We start from the raw sequence: 19,178 nt of genomic DNA on the forward strand, positions 1-19,178 counted from the left end.
GTTAGAATACCACATTACTATAATTTTGCCCGAGAGACAGACACTGCACATCCTACATTTTTAAAAACAGGTACTGCTGATATAAATGCAGGTGCTTGCTGAGAAGGGCCTTGCAGATTTCATAAACAATTCTAACCAACCCTGGGCTCCACTGTTACCTATTTCTGTACATACTGTAGCTAGGAGGGCAGTACTGAGATCATTTTAGCTTGTTAAAGATTCACCAGATTTGCAGGAGGATGAGAATTTAAAAATAGAAGCCAAACGTGGCTGGAGTTTATCTCAGATGCTTATATTCAAGTAGCAATCTGTTCGGTGATGATGACACCAAGCACGCCGTCAAATGATTTATATTTTCATAAACCCAGTCGGAATTCCACTACTTCCCCAAGTGGTGGATCACGGGTACAGACACCTCCCATTCTGATTCATTTGATTTTTCAGAGCTGTGTCTCTAGAGAGAGCTTTTTCTGGTTTTCACGACAGAGTTGATAACGAGGAGGTAACATTATTTAGTACTCATCTCGTGACAGGGACAGTGTTGAGTCATTTACACAAGTCAGATCTCAGAAAATCTTCACGACATTTTCTAAGGTAAAACTTCATTTTATAGGTTGGAAACTTGGAGCTTAAAAGGGCAAATAAAATTCCAGAGGCAACGGCGTATCCAGCTTTTTGTGGAGCCTGAAGTTTATACTAGTTTTAAAGGACAAAATGTCAAATTGTGAATACCAAATTAGGTTTAAGGCCCTAGAAGGGCTCAGCGTAAACCCTGAGACACATGCTTTAGTGTAAGCAATATGCGCGAGCTTGACCACTCTGAGCTGCAGAGACACAAGGAATTTGATGAATAGAAATGTGAACTGTAAAATGGAAATCATTCATCTTTACAAACTGTTGGCTATAATTAAGTTGCACTAGGTTCCCTTTTCTAATTTTTAAAAATAGATTTTTTTTTTTTTTTTTTTTTGGTTTAACAAGTCAGGAAGCGTGCAGGGTGAGTTAGCAGTGTCTGATGGAGTGCCAGGCAGGAATTTAGATGGTCTGAGTACACAGAATGCAGAAAAATTCCACATTCTGTGTTGTACATTCCTTAGGAAATCTTTGCCCTTTCGGTAGCAACAAGAAGTTAGAGTTTAGATTAAACTGATCTCTGATACCTTTTGACTAAAAGTTGTCTGAAAGCTGCAATCATTTTTCTAAACACTATGCCAATTTTTCTTGAGCGGTTTCCCTGCTGTTAGCAAAATATGTGATGCTGATGCTGACTGAACACATTCTCTCTCTCGGAATCAACTGTTTGTTAAACCAAGAAAATTCCTTTTATCCCAAATAAAAAACTTACTTTGTCAGAATAAGGGAAGTCTTTATTTTTTTTCTCAAAGCACATCTAATAATTTCAGAATTCAGAGTAAGGCGACTCTTATTACCACCACATCAGAGTATAATTCTGATAAGGGACTTCAAGTCATATTTCTCTTTTCTGAAAATTTTATGAAATTATTTCTTTTCACATGAGGAATTTCATGAAAATCTCTGATAAAAAATATGGGAAAGGCACTCTGTGATTTTCTAAAAATGCTGAGTTTCACAACTTTCCAGAATATATGTGAATAGAGCTGTGTACAACTGCCTTGGCTGTGCACTGCACAACTCCAAGGGACACCATTTACAGAGACCACAAAGTAAGGAGCGTTGCCTGGAATAGGACAGTGCAGTAGCCCTGATGAAAATGGTACACTAACTGAGAAGAATGGTTGCTACCTGTAACAGAAAATAAGGAAAAGGGGGCATGTCATAAAGACAGATGGGCCAGCTTGTACCCAAATGGCAAAATATGAGACAATTTGAGCATCAAAATAAACAAGGACAGGAAGATATTTTGACCCCCTTCCTGAAGTAAGAATCCATAATTTCATGCTGATAATAAAAGGTAACTAACTGAACAATGGGACAGAAGGAACAGCTCTTCCTTACAGTAGAATGACAACACATATAAGAAGGAATGATGGAGTTAAGTTAGAAATGCACTGTTTTGCCACCTTCAAAGTAAAAATTGAATCAGACAGGAAACATCAATAGCTGCTCAACAAAAGGGGAGAGTTAGAGAAGGAATAAGATACCTACAGAATCTCAAAGAACCTTCTTTCAAATTTCCCAGTAACACAAAGCATGGTAATTATACAGCAGAGAAATCAGACAACACCTTAACCGAGTGATCAAAATCAGTGTCACCAATAAGGGACAAAGGGACATCCCGTGTCTCTAGATGTGATTCCCTGAGGAGGACACAACCAGACCGAAGTGCATAATCTCAATCTAATCATGAACAGCCTGGGGAACCCAAATTGAGGGCTAGTCTATAAAACAACTTGCCTATATTCTTCAAAAATATCATAGGGACTTCTCTGGTGGCGCAGTGGTTAAGAATCAGTCTGCCAATGCAGGGGACATGGGTTCGAGCCCTGGTCCGGAAGATCCCACATGCTGCAGAGCAACTAAACCCATGTGCCACAACTACTGAGTATGAGCTCTAGAGCCCGCAAGCCACAACCACTGAGCCCATGTGCCACAACTACTGAAGCCCATGTGCTTAGAGCCTGTGCTCCACAAGAGAAGCCACCGCAATGAGAAGCCCACGCACCACGACGAAGAGTAGCCCCCACTCAGCAACTAGAAAAAGCCCGCGCACAGCAACGAAGACCCAACGCAGCCAAAAAAAAAAAAAAAAAAAAAAAGTCATAAAACACATCAGGAAGGAAGGATAAGGGGAAGGATAAGGAACTATCCCAGATTAAAGGAGACTAAAGAGACATGATAGGGAAATACAATAAGGGGTCCCAGACTAGGTGCTGTCCTAGAGCGAAAAAATATTATTGGGACAACTGACAAAACTGGAACATGGACCGCAGATTAAAGTATTAAATGTCCTGAATTTGCTAACAGTACTGTGGTTACATAAGAGGATATCCCTGTTCTTAGGAAATACATAATGAAGTCTAAGGGGGATGTGTGCTGTCCGCTCTCCAATGATTCGGGATAAATAAATAATATGGGTGTGTGTGTGTGTGTGTGCGCGCGTGTGTGTGTGTGTGCGCGCGCGCGCGCAGAGAAAGAGATGGAGGAAAAGAATACAACAAACATGGCAAATGATGGTAAAAATGGGTAAATAGTATAAAGGAATATATCATACGATTGCAGCCTCAAAGTAAAAAGTTTAAAACAACAACAAAAAAACCCAGCAGCCAAAACAACATTGAGGGGTATCAGTATTCAGCCTGCTTTAAGAAGCAGAAAAGTAATTCAACTTGTAATCTGTACTTCAAAATAAACAGTTAAATCTTTAGAAACATTTTACTGCTATCACTACCATAATCACCACTATTAACACTATGGAGCACTTGGAATTAGTAAGCGCTCAGAAAGGTGCTTCACTTGCATTACCTCTTTTAATCTTCACAACTAGCTGAAGAGAAAGGCACTATAGTTATCCCCACTTAACAGATGAGGAAACTAAGATTCAGAGAGGTTTAGTAACTTGCCCAAATACAGACAGTAAGTGGCAGAACCAGGAATCCAACTAGGCTGATTACAAAGCTGGTAGATTTTATTACTATGTTAAACATATTTAATTATTATTTATTAATTTTCCTCAAAGAATGAGTGATGACTCTTAACCTATATGAAATTACAACAAATTAGTACAACATGCATGAATAAGGGTTTCTTCTACGAATTAAAATTAAAACACTAATAAACCAGAGACATATATGATATTTTTAGTCTCCACAATTTACTTTATACTCTCTTCCAAAGGCTGGACTTGATAATAAATTCTTTGAAATAAAATATCCCCTAGGATGCTCTTTGAAATAATCTTATCAAATGTCTCATAAACCATTGGTTACTTGTTATGGACTGAATGTTTACATCCTCCCAAAATCAGAGTAATTCAATGTAATGGAATTTGGAGGTGCGGCCTTCAGGAAATAATTAGGTCATGAGGGTGGAGTCCTCATGAATGAGATTAGTGCCCTTATAAGAACAGACTTGAGAAGGATGATTGTTCTCTCTCTCTAACTTGTGAGGACACAGCAAGAAAATGACCATCTGCAAACCAGAAAATTGAGCTCTCACCAGACACCGGATCTACTGGCACCTTGATCTTGGACTTCTCAAGAAATAAATTTCTTTTGTTTATGATCTATCCAGTCTATGGTATTTTGTTATAGCAGCTTGAACCAAGATAGTTCTATTTCAAGTTTTTCTTCCTTTAATATATTTTCTTTCTTTTCATGTAAAGTGGTACAGTCTTAGTGTTCATGTTTCCTTTTAGTCTTGGGACCTCAATTTCACTTTAAAAAAAATAGTATCATTTGCAATACACGCCCTGGGGTCTCCCAATTAAGTGTACTATCATTTCCCTGCAGATAAAGGGTAAGCTGTTGAACATACCATATCTTTTATCCCAGTGGAAGGTGAAAGTCTATTTTAAAAAATGTTCAGAACAATAAAACATTTGCAAATATTTGCAGGTATTTAGGGAAATCTGATCATCTGACACTGTGAATGCCCATTCCAGAACAAAGGATTCCCAGCCTTGGCTGCATAATTTAACTACATACAAGAGGAGCTATTAAAATCCTAATGCTCAGCCCACACTCAAAACCAATTACCAGAACCCTGGACATAGGAACTGGGCATCAGCCATTTTGAAAGCTTCCCAGGTGATTCCAATGTACAGCCAAGTTTGAGATCCCTAGGTGAAGCATCTGCAGCCATAAGGAACTGTATCTTTTGTGTATAGATCCTAAGGACTCACAAAGGTTTTTAGAATTGGTCTCACTTGTTAAGGAGTGTACAGTGCAGCTGACAAGTGAAGATGTGTGTGCCTGTAGGAAAAGGTAACTGAACGAAGCCCGAGGATGTGCTAAATGAATGTGATACACGGTAAGTACATCGAAGACCACATGGGGAGAGTCGGGGGTACTTGCCCCCTCCTGATGCAATGACAGGCTCTGATAAAAGCATGGCCAAGGAAGGCAACGCCGCCCGGGGAATGGTGTAAGTGGAAAAGTACTCAGGATATCCAGGACACAGTGAGGTGACTAATCTAGCTAGAGTGGAAGGCTCACTCTTCAGAGTAGAAGAGGTAAGTTTGGAGAAGTGGACTAGAACCAGCCCCTGTGAGGGCTCTGAGCAATAAGTCAAAGAGACTGGTGGCATACGGAGTCTCTAAAGAGATCTGAGTAACTGATCAAATGACAGCATGCATGTGGGACGAACGATGTCATGGAGCAATGGATTTGGGGGAAAGACTAAAACTCAATCTACTAAAAGAAGAACACAGCAGATTAGGTAAAATCATATATGTGAATCACAATCTTACACCTTCCTTCTCGGTTTTCCACAAGGGACAGAATTTTGGTTCTGCTAAAACTAGCATGGATCTCACCTGTTGTGGGACCACTGGCAGGAGAGACTGGGCAGGTGGAGGGTCTGTCTCATTCTCTGCCCCTTTGGCCTGGCTCCCAATCTCACAGTCATGATACTTTCTGTAGCTATATGTTCCTCCTTTTTCTATGAAGTCTACTCCTACATCTGGGCAAGAGAATTCCAGGACAGGGTTTCAGGCAAGAGAAATTCTTTCTTATAATTTTTCTGGAATAAGAAGGATTTTGAGAAATTTAGTGATCTCTAGGTCATATCTAGCAATGAAGACTCCTAGGAATAAAAGGGGGACCAAACCATTCATTCATCCAAAAAATATTTACTGAACACACACCATTTGCTGCTGTTCTAGACAGTGGGGATATAGCAAGGTCTCTTTTCCAAACAGACAACTCTCTGGGCAATGTAGAGGAGTCACTCAAAAACATGACGGCAGTCTAGGGCTATACAATTTATAGCTAATCAATTACAGTGTCCTGCTAGAGACTTTTGAAAAATTAACAATAGTAGAGAAAAAGTCAAGATCCTTCACATAATGAACTATAAGCACCAGAAGAAAGTATAGGAAATATATATACAGAACGTTTTCTAAAAACTGCATTTGTAAGCCGCCACTATTGAAAGTGGATTTAAGCTACTAGATGTATCATAAACTCCTAGAACAGTGCTGGTATTTAGAAAGCCCTTAATAAAAATTAGTTAAATGACATTGTTACACTGAATGGAGTTCCAACTGAGGCAAGAAAGTAGTTATTATCCTGATTCAACTAAGCAGTGAGGTCACCTCTGCTGCCTGTATTCTAAACGCTTCCTTGCAAAGAGGGACATGTTCAGGTATCTGACCTTTCAATCCAATACTTTTAAAACCAGACCACAATGCTTGTTTGTGAAATGGTATCTTGTGAAACCATGACATCAAAGTCATTCACAAATCGTGCTCAGGTTTATTCAGAGATACTGGTGTTCAGAGGCTGGTTACGCATATGGACTGTCATTCCAGAGATGATCTTTGTGTTTGTACCATTTTCATTTTATAAATATCTAATAAGAATCTGTGCTTAAGAATTCACGCTTAACTACATGCATTAATTAGAAATGCCTATGACAAAATGAATCTGAGCTTTCACTGATAAAATAACCAAAGTGTTTCATTCATCTTTTTCTAAGTCATTATACCCTCTAGTTTATAGACAATTCCTATTTTCTCACTGTGGAGGAGAAAATTAGCATATTCAAGTACCCTTCATTAGCCGTTTCTTGTCTCTTGAAAGGAGCTTTACCTGCATAATGTACCGGAATCTCTATCTTTGGCCCAATGACATAGTGCCCCTCCTCCAAGCTATGGGCAGTGATGGTGGTCCACTGACGGCACGAGTGAATCAGAAGGTAGTCATTTTCCCGCAGCCCTTCTATGCATTCTCCTAGAAAATAAATTTTATATGAGAAACTTAGAATTAGCGTCTGTTTACTCCATTCTCTGCAATAAAATTTTGTTAGTTAAAACTTCACCAATGGAGAAGTTGATAGTTCATCCCAAGATGAGAAAAAGTTCACTTTTGAGTTACCAATAAAAAAAGGCATTTCATACCAAGTTGACAACTCTACACAGGGTTCCATAAAAATGTTTCCCACTTATGTGCAAAGAGATTTTCAAATACCTCATTCTATCTTAATGATTGTATTTCAATGATAATAAAACAAACATTTATTAAGTGCCAACAGTAAATCGGACACTAATTAAATGCTTTGCATGTATTATTTCAATGTAATACAGTAACATTATGAGGTAGGTATTGTTCCTTCTTTACAGGTAAGAAAAATTAAGGTTCAGAATGTTAAGTGTAGTCTAAGCTCACAGATTTAATAAGCAGAAAAGTGCAGATTCAGGACTATGTCAAAAAGATTCCAAAGCTATGTTCTTTTTTGGTCATGCCGTGCGGCTTGCGGGATCCTAGTTCCCCAACCAGGGATGGAACCCGGGTCCTCAGCAGTGAAAGTGCAGAGTCCCAACCACTGGACTGCCAGGGAATTCCCCCAAAGCTTATGCTCTTAATCACTACAACATACCTACCAAAAATATATAATAAATTTATCTCTCTGTTGAAACAGTACTTGAGATTAAATGCCTGTATCTCCTTTCAAATTTTATATGTTTTAGTATGGTACTGGTACAAAAACGGACACATAGATCAATGGAACAGAACAGAAAGCCCAGAAATAAACCCATGCACTTATGGTCAATTAATCTACAACAAAGGAGGCAAGAATATACAATACAGAAAAGACAGTCTCTACAACAAGTGTTGCTGGGAAAACTGGACAGCTACATGTAAAAGAATAAAATTAGAACATTCTCTAACACCATATATGAAAACAAACTCAAAATGGATTAGAGACCTAAAGGTAAGACCGTATACTCTAAAACTCCTAGAGAAAAACATAGGCAGAATACCTTTGACATAAATTGCAGCAATATTATTTTGGATCCGTTTCCTAGACTAATGGAAATGAAAGCAAAAATAAACAAATAGGACCTAATCAAACTCAAAAGCTTTTACACAGGGTTTCCCTGGTGGCGCGGTGGTTGAGAGTCTGCCTGCCGATGCAGGGGACAGGGGTTTGCGCCCCGGTCCGGGAAGATCCCACATGCCGCGGAGCGGCTGGGCCCGTAAGCCATGGCCGCTGAGCCTGCGCATCCGGAGCCTGTGCTCCACAACGGGAGAGGCCACAGCAGTGAGAGGCCCACGTACGGCCAAAAAAAAAAAAAAGCTTTTACACAGCAAAGGAAGCCATAAAGAAAAGGAAAAGACAACCTACAGAATAAGAAAAAATATTCATAAAAAATGTGACTGACAAAGGATTAATTTCAAAAATATACAAACAGCTCACATAGCTCAACATCAAAAAAACAAACAACCCAATAAAAAAATGGGCAGAAGATCAAAACAGACATTTCTCCAAAGAAGACGTACAGATGGTCAACAGGCACATGAAAAGATGCTCAACATCACTAATTATTAGAGAAATGCAAATCAAAACTACAATGAAGTATCACCTCACACCAATCAGAATGGCCGTCATGAAATAGTCTACAAATAATAAATGCTGGAGAGGGTGTGGAGAAAAGGGAGCCCTCCTACACCGTTGGTGGGAATGTAAACTGATACAGCCACTATGGAGAACAGTATGGAGCTTACTTTAAAAACTGAAAATAGAGTTACCATATGATCCAGCAATCCCATTCCTGGGCCTGTAACAGGAAATGATGAAAACTCTAATTTGAAAAGATACACGCACCGCAATGTTCATTGCAGCACTGTTTACAATAGCCAAGACATAGAAGCAACCTAAATGTCCATCGACAGAGGAATGGATAAAGAAGATGTGGTCCATATATACAATGGAACATTACTGAGCCATAAAAAAGAATGAAATAATGCCATTTGCAGCAACATGGATGGACCTAGAGGTTATCATACTGAGTGAAGTAAGTCAGAGAAAGACAAATATCGTATGATATCACTCACACATGGAATCTAAAAATATGATACAAATGAACTTATTTCCAAAACAGAAAGAGACTCACAGACATAGAAAACAAACTTATGGTTACCAAAGGGGAAAGGTGAGGGGGAGGGATAAATTAGGAGTCTGGGATCAACAGATACACACTGCTATATATAAAATAGAAAAACAGCACAGGGAATAATATTCAACATCTTGTAATAACCTATAATGGAAAAGAATCTGAAAAAGAATATATATGTAACTGAATACATGTAACTGTAACTACATATACATGTAATATATACTCATATGTAATTGTAACTACACCTGAAACTAACACAACGTTGTAAATCAACTATACTTCAATAAAAAAAATAAAATGTTATGTTTTGCCAGTTCTCTCTGGCCTACCAAATTTCCCAATCAACTGAAAATAATGAAGCTTTATAGCATACACATGAAATTATTTTTTTCATTTTAATATTTTCTAAAGTAACTTTTCAGCTTTTCAGCCAATAACAAACTATTTCAAAAGAGAAATCCATTCCCTGAAACTTAAAAAATGTTCCCTTTTTTTTTTCTTAGATGCTGAAATAATCCATCCCATTAATCCTGGTTTAGTAATTTTAAATGCTAAAAAACCAAACAAACAAAAAAACAACAACTTGAAAAGACTAATTCCTTTATACAGAAAACAATATGCTTTCCTTATTTTTGACATTTATTATATCTCAATAATTAGAAGAATTATTATTGATTTCACTGTGTGTTCTGAAATGGCATTTATAGACTTCTCAAAAATTCTTAAAAGTATCAGTACTTTTTCAATAAATAAAGTAGAGGAGGCTGTAACGATCAACTTGGTTACCACAGCCATAAATTTTGGGAGGACCAGGTTTCATAAAGACACCACCAGGGGATCACTGGTACTCATGAGCCCTTTGCATCCTCTCTTTGTATGTAAAATCTTTAAAAAGAAAAACAAACAGGTTATTATTTCAGGCTAATAGGAAGCTGTATATCAACACGATTGTCTGACTTAACCATAATAACTTGTAGCAGGTTTTTTTTTGGTCATGATTCCCCTTTAACTTGGAAAAGTGGCAAAGATTGCTAGACATCCAGTAATACCTCACTCACTCCTTGTCCTCAGTAACAGTCCTCTTATATTAGCTGGGCACATGGCTGCCCAGAATACAGACTACTGTTCCCAGGCCCCGTAACAAGTAGGTGTAACACAGTAACTAGGTTATAGCCAATGGGATGTAGTGCAAGTAGTATATGTAACTTCCAAGATATATATATATATATAGATTTAAAATCTTTAATATACCAGAAAATCAACTGATTGTAGTTTATAATTCAATGCTTTTAGTATATTCACAGAGCTGTGCAATCATCACTACTGTTGAATTACAGAACATTTCTATCACCCCAAAAGAAACCTCAAACCCATTAACAATTATTCCCTACTCCCCACCCCAGGCTTAGGCAACCACTAATCTACTTTCTGTATCTATAAATTTGCCTATTTTGAAAATTTCATATGAATGGAGGTATAAAATATTTGAGCTTTTCTGTCTGCCTTCTTTCATTTAGCATGTTTTCAAGGTTCATCTCTGTTGTAGCATGCATCAGTACATCATTTTAATGGCCAAATATTTGATTATATGGATATACTATGTTTTATTCGTCCAATCATCAGAGGATGAACAGTTGGACTGTTTACAATCTTGACAGTTATTGAATACTGCTGATATGAACATCAGTATACAAATTTTTGTATGGACATATGTTTTCATTTCTCTCAAATACATACCTGGGGTAGAACTGCTGGGTCATATGGTAACTCTATATTTAACTTTCTGAGAACTCCCTGTTTTTTTCCAAATTGGCTACACCATTTTACATTTCCACTAGCAATGAATGAGAGTTCCAGGGACTCCACATACTCCAACACTTGCTATTATCCATCTTTTAAATTATAGGCATTTTAGTGGGTGTGAAGTGTGTCTCACTGTGGTTTTGACTTGTATTTACCTAATGATTAGTGATGTTGAGCATCTTTTCATGTGCTTGTTGGCCATTCGTGTATCTTTTTTGGAGGAATGTTTATTCAAATCCTTTGCCCAATTTTAAATTTGGTTGCTTGTCTTTAATGCCTAGTTGTAAGAGTCTTTATTTTATTTTATTTTATTTTTAACATTCTGGATACAAGTCCCTTATCAGACATACGATTTGAAAACATTTTCTCACATTACAAGGACTATACTTTCACTCTTGATAGTGTCCTTTGAACCACAAAATTTTTTAATTTTGATGAAGTCAAATTTATTTTTAATTTTGTGCTTTGCATGTCATATTTGATAAATTTCTGCATAACCCATGCATCATGAAGATTTAAAATATTTTATAAAACATTTTATAGTTTTTAGCTCTTATATTTAGGTTTACGATCCATTTTGAATTAACTTTTCTGAATGCTGTAAGTAGGGGTCCAACTTTGTTTTTTCATGTGGCTATTCAGTTATCCAAGCACCAGTTGCTAAGACTACTCTTTCTTCATTGAACTGTCTTGCCTCCCTGTCAAAAACCAATTGACCATAAATGTAAGGGTTTATTTCTGGTTTCCCAATACTGTTCCATTGCCCTATACATCTATCTTTATGCTAGAACCACACTGTCTTAATTACTGTAGCTCTGTAATAAGTTTTGAAATTGGGAAATGTGAGTCTTCCAACCTTGTTCAAGACTATTGTGGTTTTTCCGGGTCCCTTGCATTTCCATATGAATTTTAGGATCGGCTTACCAGTTCTTGTCTCAAAAGCTAGGATTGTGATAGGGATTGTGTTCAATCTATAGATCAATTTGGGGAGAACTGTCTGTCATCTTAACAGTATTAATGTTTCTGATCCATGAACATGGGATGTCTTCCCGTTTATTTAAATCTTTATTTCAATGATGTTTTGTAGTTTTTAGTGTGCAAGTCTTACACTGTTTTTGTTAAATTTATTCCTACGTATTTTATTCTTTTGATGGTATTGCAAATAGAATTATTTTAAAATTTCATTTTTGGAGTGTTCATTGCCAGTGTAGAGAAACAACTGATTTTTGCATACTGATATTATATCTTGAAATCTTGCTGAACTTGTTAGTTCTAATAGTTTCTTTTGTAGATTCCTTAGGATTTTCTATATACAAGTTCATGTCATCTGTAAATAGATACAGTTATACTTTTTCTTTTCCAACTGGATGCCATTTTTCCCCCTCTTTTCTTGCCTAATACCTCTGGCTAGAATCTCCAGTACCACACTGAACTTAAGTGGCAACCAAGACGTATCTTTGGAGGGAATGTGCCTTTCTTTTCCCTCTTTATTCTTCCTGATGGATGAAATATGGAGGCGATTATCAGAACTGGAATGGTAGCGACTATCTCAGACCTTGAAGGAAAACTTAGGGCTGAAATTGAGTGCATGACATAGCAACTGAAAAACAACAACAACAAAAACAGGCCCCTGTCACCTTGGGCAACACCCCAACCTGAACTTTTGGTCTTTGGGTCTCTGTGACTTGCAGCCAAACTCAAGCCTAAAATGATACAGGAGTATTAGAATAAATTAAGAATTGTGGTGCCTACATTATACAGTCAAAATATGTAAACTAGTTTCAAAACAGAAAATAATTTTTGTTGTTCATCTTTAAGAAACCGATTGTATTAAAGATGCCTATCTAAGGATGTACTGTCTAAGCCTACCTCCCGGTTGTAAAATCTGAACAACGGCTGGTATCTAATGATTTTTTACTTCAAAATAATCTCCCAGAGTTTACAGGAAACAGCATTCAACAATATTATGCTTTTGATAATTTCTTTCAACCTTCCTAACTGGTTTGTGGGTACAGAGACTGTATTACTTTTACTAACTCAAGTTTACTTCATAAAGACCAGCACATTACTCAAAAATTGCTAAAAATATTGTCACACATTGATAAGAACTCTTTACTTGTACCTAATTACAGATAAAAGTTAAATGTTAACTTACATTTGGATAGTTAAATTCACGTATTATGAGCTTTGGCTCTAGGTTATCTATGAATCTAAGTCAGGGGTATGGCTCTAAATGGGGTAATAGCGAGTATTCCTAAATGCAGAGAGAAAAATAGTAAGTGTTCTTACATTAATGGCAAAAAGAAATCTTGAGAAAAACAGTGAAACAGCTTTCCTAGAATTTCCTAGAATTTACCATCAACAGAAGAATTTAATGTCAAGTACCTCAGTGATACCACATGCTGAGTGCCAGAGGAAGGAAGTCACTCCACAGCCTGTGGGTGAAGCGTCCATTTGACCATTACTAAGAATCAAGACCCAGTAGCTAAACTTCAACTCCTCCCCTTGTATCTCACTTTGGCCATGAACCTGCAGCACAGAAATTCTAGTGTAACCCATGATTAAGAGGTCCCTGTTTTCTGAAAATGAGTAGGAATGTCAAAGAAAGCAACTGAAGCCCCCAGGATATTTTTATTCTTGTAAAATATTCTGATTAAGTGAAGCCAAATATCTGCTGTCATAGCATGCTGACTAATCTAGAAGTGATGCCTAGTTCTTCTATTGACTAAAAGTATCTAAAGTTTAGAAAGATGAAACAAATGCTAAGAACTATTAAATCTGCACCTATCTTTACTTTGAGTGCACAGACATGAAACAACCAGGAACCCTGTCACCTCAACCAGATCTTCAACTCTTCAGGCCCAACATCATTTCTATTTCTCCTCTGGTTTGCATTCCACAAGACCACCGGGTGTAGAACAGCTATATAATATGTGCTTTCTGAATGAACAATCTTGGGTAGAAATGAGTGAGCATTCACATTAAATAGGTCTAAGTATAAATTAAGCACTAAGGTCTTATTCAATATTTAAGCCCCTCGAGGAAAGCAGAGTATTTATAAAGGCTGTTTTTTCAAGTATCTCCTACTGATCTCTTCCCACCCTAAACAAACATCCACAAATCTACACTAAGATCCCTTCTTTAGATGAATACTCTGTTCAAAGGCCCAAAAACTGTAACCTTGGGTTCTAAGCAAGTGAAAGAGTTTTTACATTTTACGGTTTACTGTGAAATCCCAACAAGAAGAGAAAGAAATAGAGATGAATTTAGACAAAACACTAAATGGTAAGGGAATCAAAGAACTTCATGGTGAAATCTAAGCAAAAAGGAATGTATAAAACAAAAGAGAAAGATGTTTAAAAAAGAGAGAGAGAGATTAAGGATATATTATTACCTCTTTTCAAATGAACCCTGGGACAAAGGACTCCCTTTTCAACAGTAGATTTACCAGGAATAATAGACTTCTGCTGTAGGAAACAGAAGTATGCCTACTTAAGTCAAATCTGAAATTTTATGCTCTGAAATACTGTACTGTACCTAATATTTAAAAGATAAGAATTCTATGTCAAGTGATTTTTAGAAAAACAGGTGAGCAATTGTAGTATCAGTATTTCTACAAACATTGACAATATACTAAATCTCTTAGTACGGTGCCTGGCACATACCATGGAATCACATTTCTGGCAGGCGAGGGAGGGGGCTCAGATTCACATAGGAAAATTACACTTTGCCAATCCATTAAAAGACAGAATATAGACATTCCTCTCTCCATAAGTCTGATAGAGCCCGTGTGTCCTCCAGTGTTGGACAGTGAACATAAGATGATGCATTTGGTTGGTGCAACATGTGTTATTTATCACATGGTGCGAGGCAACGTTATACCATAAAATCACGCAGAGACCAAGCATCGAAACACGCAGGCATCATCCCAGCCTCCTCCAGACACCAAGCTCTGAAAAGGGAGGGCAGGCAAAGGCCAAATCACCAGGCACATTCCTAGGATCCCTCCTCCTTGCCCTGCCCCCAGCTCTTTGCTTCCACTAATTCAAATGAATGTATGATGATTCCACATGTTAGGTGGAAGGCAGTTTGGGATCTCAATAGGCTAAGAGTTGGAGCCAGACTTAGGTTTGAATTGAGATTCTAATATTTATTAACTATATGACTCTGGAAAATTATTTAACATCTTTGAGCCTCAGAATTCTCACATTTAAAATGATGGTGATAATATTGTAAGGAAGTTGGGATGAGTGGATGAGGATAAACGTGAAGGATCAGGATAGTACTGTATAGATAGAAAGCTCATGAAAAATATGACTTTGACTTATTTCCTTCCTCAATTAGTTCCCTTTCTCTTACCAGCTGGACTCAGGTACACAACAGTTTCTTTCTCCAATGAGAAAATGCTCTGATAATTAATGTGCAATGATTTGCACTGTATGCTTCACATCAACTATTAAAATAAAGGGATGATTTTCACCAGGTGTAAATGTCATGTTAAATCCAACAATTTGGGACTTCCCTGGTGGCGCACTGGTTAAGAATCTGCCTGCCAATACAGGGGACATAGGTTCGATCCCCGGTTCAGGAAGATCCCACATGCCGCAGAGCAACTAAGCCCATGTGCCACAACTACTGAGCCTGTGCTCTAGAGCCGCAAGCCACAACTACTGAGCCTGCATGCCACAACTACTGAAGTCCACTCTCCTAGAGCCCGTGCTCCACAACAAGAGAAGCCACCACAATGAGAAGCTCATACACCGCAACGAAGAGTAGCCCCTGCTCGCTGCAACTAGAGAGAGCCTGCAGCAACGAAGACCCAACGCAGCCAAAAACAAAATTTAAAATAAATAAATAAATACACTTTTTTAAAAAGAACATAAATTATAAAAAAAAATCCAACAATTTTATTTCCAGAGGATAAACTGAGCCATGAGTCAAACTTATAGGATTTTCACTGTCATTTTTAGTTTCAAATGTGGTTTAGAGTCCCTAGAGCTTTATTATGTGACAAATAAAATATAAAGTACTGAAGCATCAAACTAAAAAAAATGATTCACTGCTATAGAAGTTACATGAAAAGATACAATCTTAGTAAAATATTTAATTATATATGACAGTTTTTAGAATTTTTCTCCCATTAAGTCGATTTCCAAAAATCCCGCATGGCCTTCAAAAGAAATCCAAACAAGATTTTGAAAAAAAGAAACAAAGACTCGCACGTATGCCATTGTTGAAAATCTAATGGTGTTTCCAGTGTCAACACACAAAACCACTAAATTAAAAAAAAATTTTCTGAACACATAAAACCTCTGAACACATAAAAGAGGGGTAACATGAAAAATACAGATGCCAAGTAACACCTGGATTTCTATTTTTCCAGGTGGGTTGCCCTGAAGGCAGAAGCTAGACAACGCTTTACCTCTACAATTTCAAAATACATGTAATAAAGAAGTTCAGGGACTTTCCCTGGTGGTCCAGTGGTTAAGACTCCGTGCTCCCAATGCCGGGCGTATGGGTTTGATCTCTGGTCGGGGAACTAAGATCCCGCATGCCACACAGCACAGCCAAAAAATTTTTAAAGTTTAAAAAATAAAATAAATAAAACTGAAAAAAAAAAGTTCCACATGAAAGAACACCATATTAAAATACTAGAAATAAACAGTCAGAAACTTAAAAAAAAAAAATCAGATCACCAAATTTTAAAGACAAGCCTATAAAGATATCGTAGGCCTAAAAGAAGTACATAGTGTCTCTGATAAGTGGGGTGCAACTTCCTAAAATAGAACTGGAAGACAAAACAAAGCAAAAAAAAAAATCCTTTCTTTCTAAAAATCTAAAAAAATAACCAACCCTCCTCCCCCCAGCAAAACCAGGAGTTTACAGATATTGATGGAAAGACATCATCAATTAATTTGGTTAGTTATATCACCTAACCAACTATTGATATATTGTTTACAGATAAATTATTAGTACAATTTTCTGAGGCAAAATGTAACGAAAAAAATCACTTTGACATTTATTCCTCTGTACACAGGGCTACTTCCTAAGTGTGTAATCTGAGACATGGAATATTTGGCTGGCTTGAGGAAAGGCAAAATACAGTTCCAAGAGTTCTCAAGTGTATTATGCACGCATATACTTTTTAAAATTAGAAATCTATTTTAATTGATCAAAATTATGTTGGCAATTATACATAAAGGTCACTACTAGTGAAGTTTAAATTATGTTAAATTTAAATAACATCTGAAAGGGTTTCGCAAACATTGACAAATAAGGGAAAGCACAGTTTGGCTCAATTAATGAGGGGGCTCCACCCACCAAGATCCATCAGTGAGTCACTATGTGAACGTGACCAAATCACTCAGCATGTTCTAAGTCTAAGCTTGCCGAGCTAGATAGCAGAGAGTTGGAATATAGTTAATAATATATAAATATATTTAATTTTTTTTCAGACAAGGGCAAAGCTAATTAAAGAAATTTACCTGAATGATGTGGATATAATAAAAATGAATACGGAAAACTTTCTACCCCATTCCATTCTCTCTTCCACCTCTAAGAAATAAAGAAATCATTTTATAAATTATCCAGGGGACCAGTGTCCAGAATATTATTCCATTAACTTAATAAAAAGATTATTTTCTTCCATTTCAAAATTTATTTTTCTTCTAGATGCAAGAGAAATACTAGGTAGAGGGTCTAAATAAAACCAAGGAGACTGAAATAGAACAATCACACACATGTAAAACTGACAGCCTGCGTTCTTTCCCCCCAAGTCAGACAGTCAAAACGAGATACTTTCTGCTTAGCGTGCTTACAGATTGCACTGGTGGGACTCTCTGATATCCATGTCTGATCAACTGCTCCTCGTTGCTGTGTTCTAGAAACACCTACCAGACCGTCCCACACATTTATTTCTATTCTAGGTCCCACTCCCACCTCTGCTATGGGATAGCCACATACTGCTCTTTTGCTTATTTTCTATATGTGAAATGGAGATAACAGACCCACTCCAATGGGTAACATGAGAAACATCTTCGATAGCAGGATATAACATCGCCAAGAACTAAATCAATAAAGGGAAATGGAACAGAAACTACATCCTGAAATCACTTTCAGCATGATGATACGTTAACAACATGAAGAGGGTAAGTCCTTCCCTATCTCCCTTCAAAGCCTGGAACCTAGATGAAGAATCACAATAAGAACCAGTAAGACTGGGCTCAGGGTTTTAAAAGAGAAAAGGGGAAAAGAAATAGGATTCTCCTTAATTTAATGCAGTTGTGGCTATCAGGGCAACAGATGGAAAATACACTAAGTTGAGAGATGGTAACACTGCAGCTCTGAAGACCAGTAACCAGCATTAATAGAGAGAAATGCAGCGAGGGACAGTGTATCAGTTTTCTATTGCTGCATAACAAACTACCACAAACTTAGCAGCTTATACATGGGTCAGAAATCTGGCACGGCATGGCTGAGTTCTCTGCTCAGGCTGAAATCAAGATGCTGGCTTAGCATAGGGAGATCAGCTCCGTGCTTTGTGACTGCCTGGAGGGGTGGGATAAGGAGGGTGGGAGGGAGGGAGACGCAAGACGGAAGAGATATGGGAACATATGTGTATGTATAACTGATTCACTTTGTTATAAAGCAGAAACTAACACACCATTGTAAAGCAATTATACCCTAATAAAGATGTTAAAAAAAAAAAAGATGCTGGCTGGCTGGATTCTCATCTGAAGCTCAGGGTGCTCTTCTAAACTCATTCTTTTTGTTGGAAGAATTCAGTTGCAGTTGTTTTCTTCTTGCTGGAGGAACTCTGGACTCTTAAAGGCTGCTCTCCAGTCCTTGCCCTGTGGCCCCCTTGCTACCTTAGGGACAAGAACCTGCCTTATGTTGAATCCCTCTCATGCTTTGAGTATCTCTGACCTTCATTTTCTGTAACCAGCCAGAGAAAACTATCTATTTTGAAGGGCTTGCCTGATTAGGTTGGGCCCACTAAGGATAATCTCTCTATCTCAAAGTCAACTAATTAGGGACCTTAATTACATCTGCAAAATTCCCTTTGCCATATAACATAATCTGGTATAACACCAGGGGATGGCCACCAAGGGGGTCACCTTAGAATTCTGCCTCCCACAGAGAGTGATACAGGAAGAAAGCTGGTCATTCCAGCACACAGCAGATATAGAATTTAAGTCAAGAGTATTATGGGTAAACTTTATGTTTCTTCCACAGAGGCTTTATAAGTAATCACAATCAATTTATACTTTGAGATATTAGGATACGAAACTGCTGTTACCTTGCCCAAGCTGAGTGGCACAGTCAAATAAGAGTG

At 37.5% G+C, this 19,178-nt stretch overlaps 1 protein-coding gene across 4 annotated transcripts in view; it reads right to left on the reverse strand.

The window, feature by feature from the left end:
• GAREM1 (GRB2 associated regulator of MAPK1 subtype 1) overlaps positions 1 to 19,178 on the reverse strand; it is a 209,513-nt gene that overhangs the window by 134,969 nt on the left and 55,366 nt on the right. For 2 of the 4 annotated variants that reach the window (XM_033837654.2, XM_033837655.2), the window contains exon 2: positions 6,732 to 6,872. The exons of 1 other annotated variant lie outside the window; for it this stretch is intronic. In XM_033837654.2, coding sequence (XP_033693545.1) covers positions 6,732 to 6,872 — 141 coding nt within the window. Of the gene's footprint in view, positions 1 to 5,455; positions 5,636 to 6,731; positions 6,873 to 19,178 lie in introns of those variants that run through there. One more of the 4 variants, XM_019930432.3, reaches the window with a different exon arrangement.

Source organism: Tursiops truncatus, chromosome 13, assembly GCF_011762595.2.
Source record: "Tursiops truncatus isolate mTurTru1 chromosome 13, mTurTru1.mat.Y, whole genome shotgun sequence".
NCBI classification, from domain to species: domain Eukaryota; kingdom Metazoa; phylum Chordata; class Mammalia; order Artiodactyla; family Delphinidae; genus Tursiops; species Tursiops truncatus.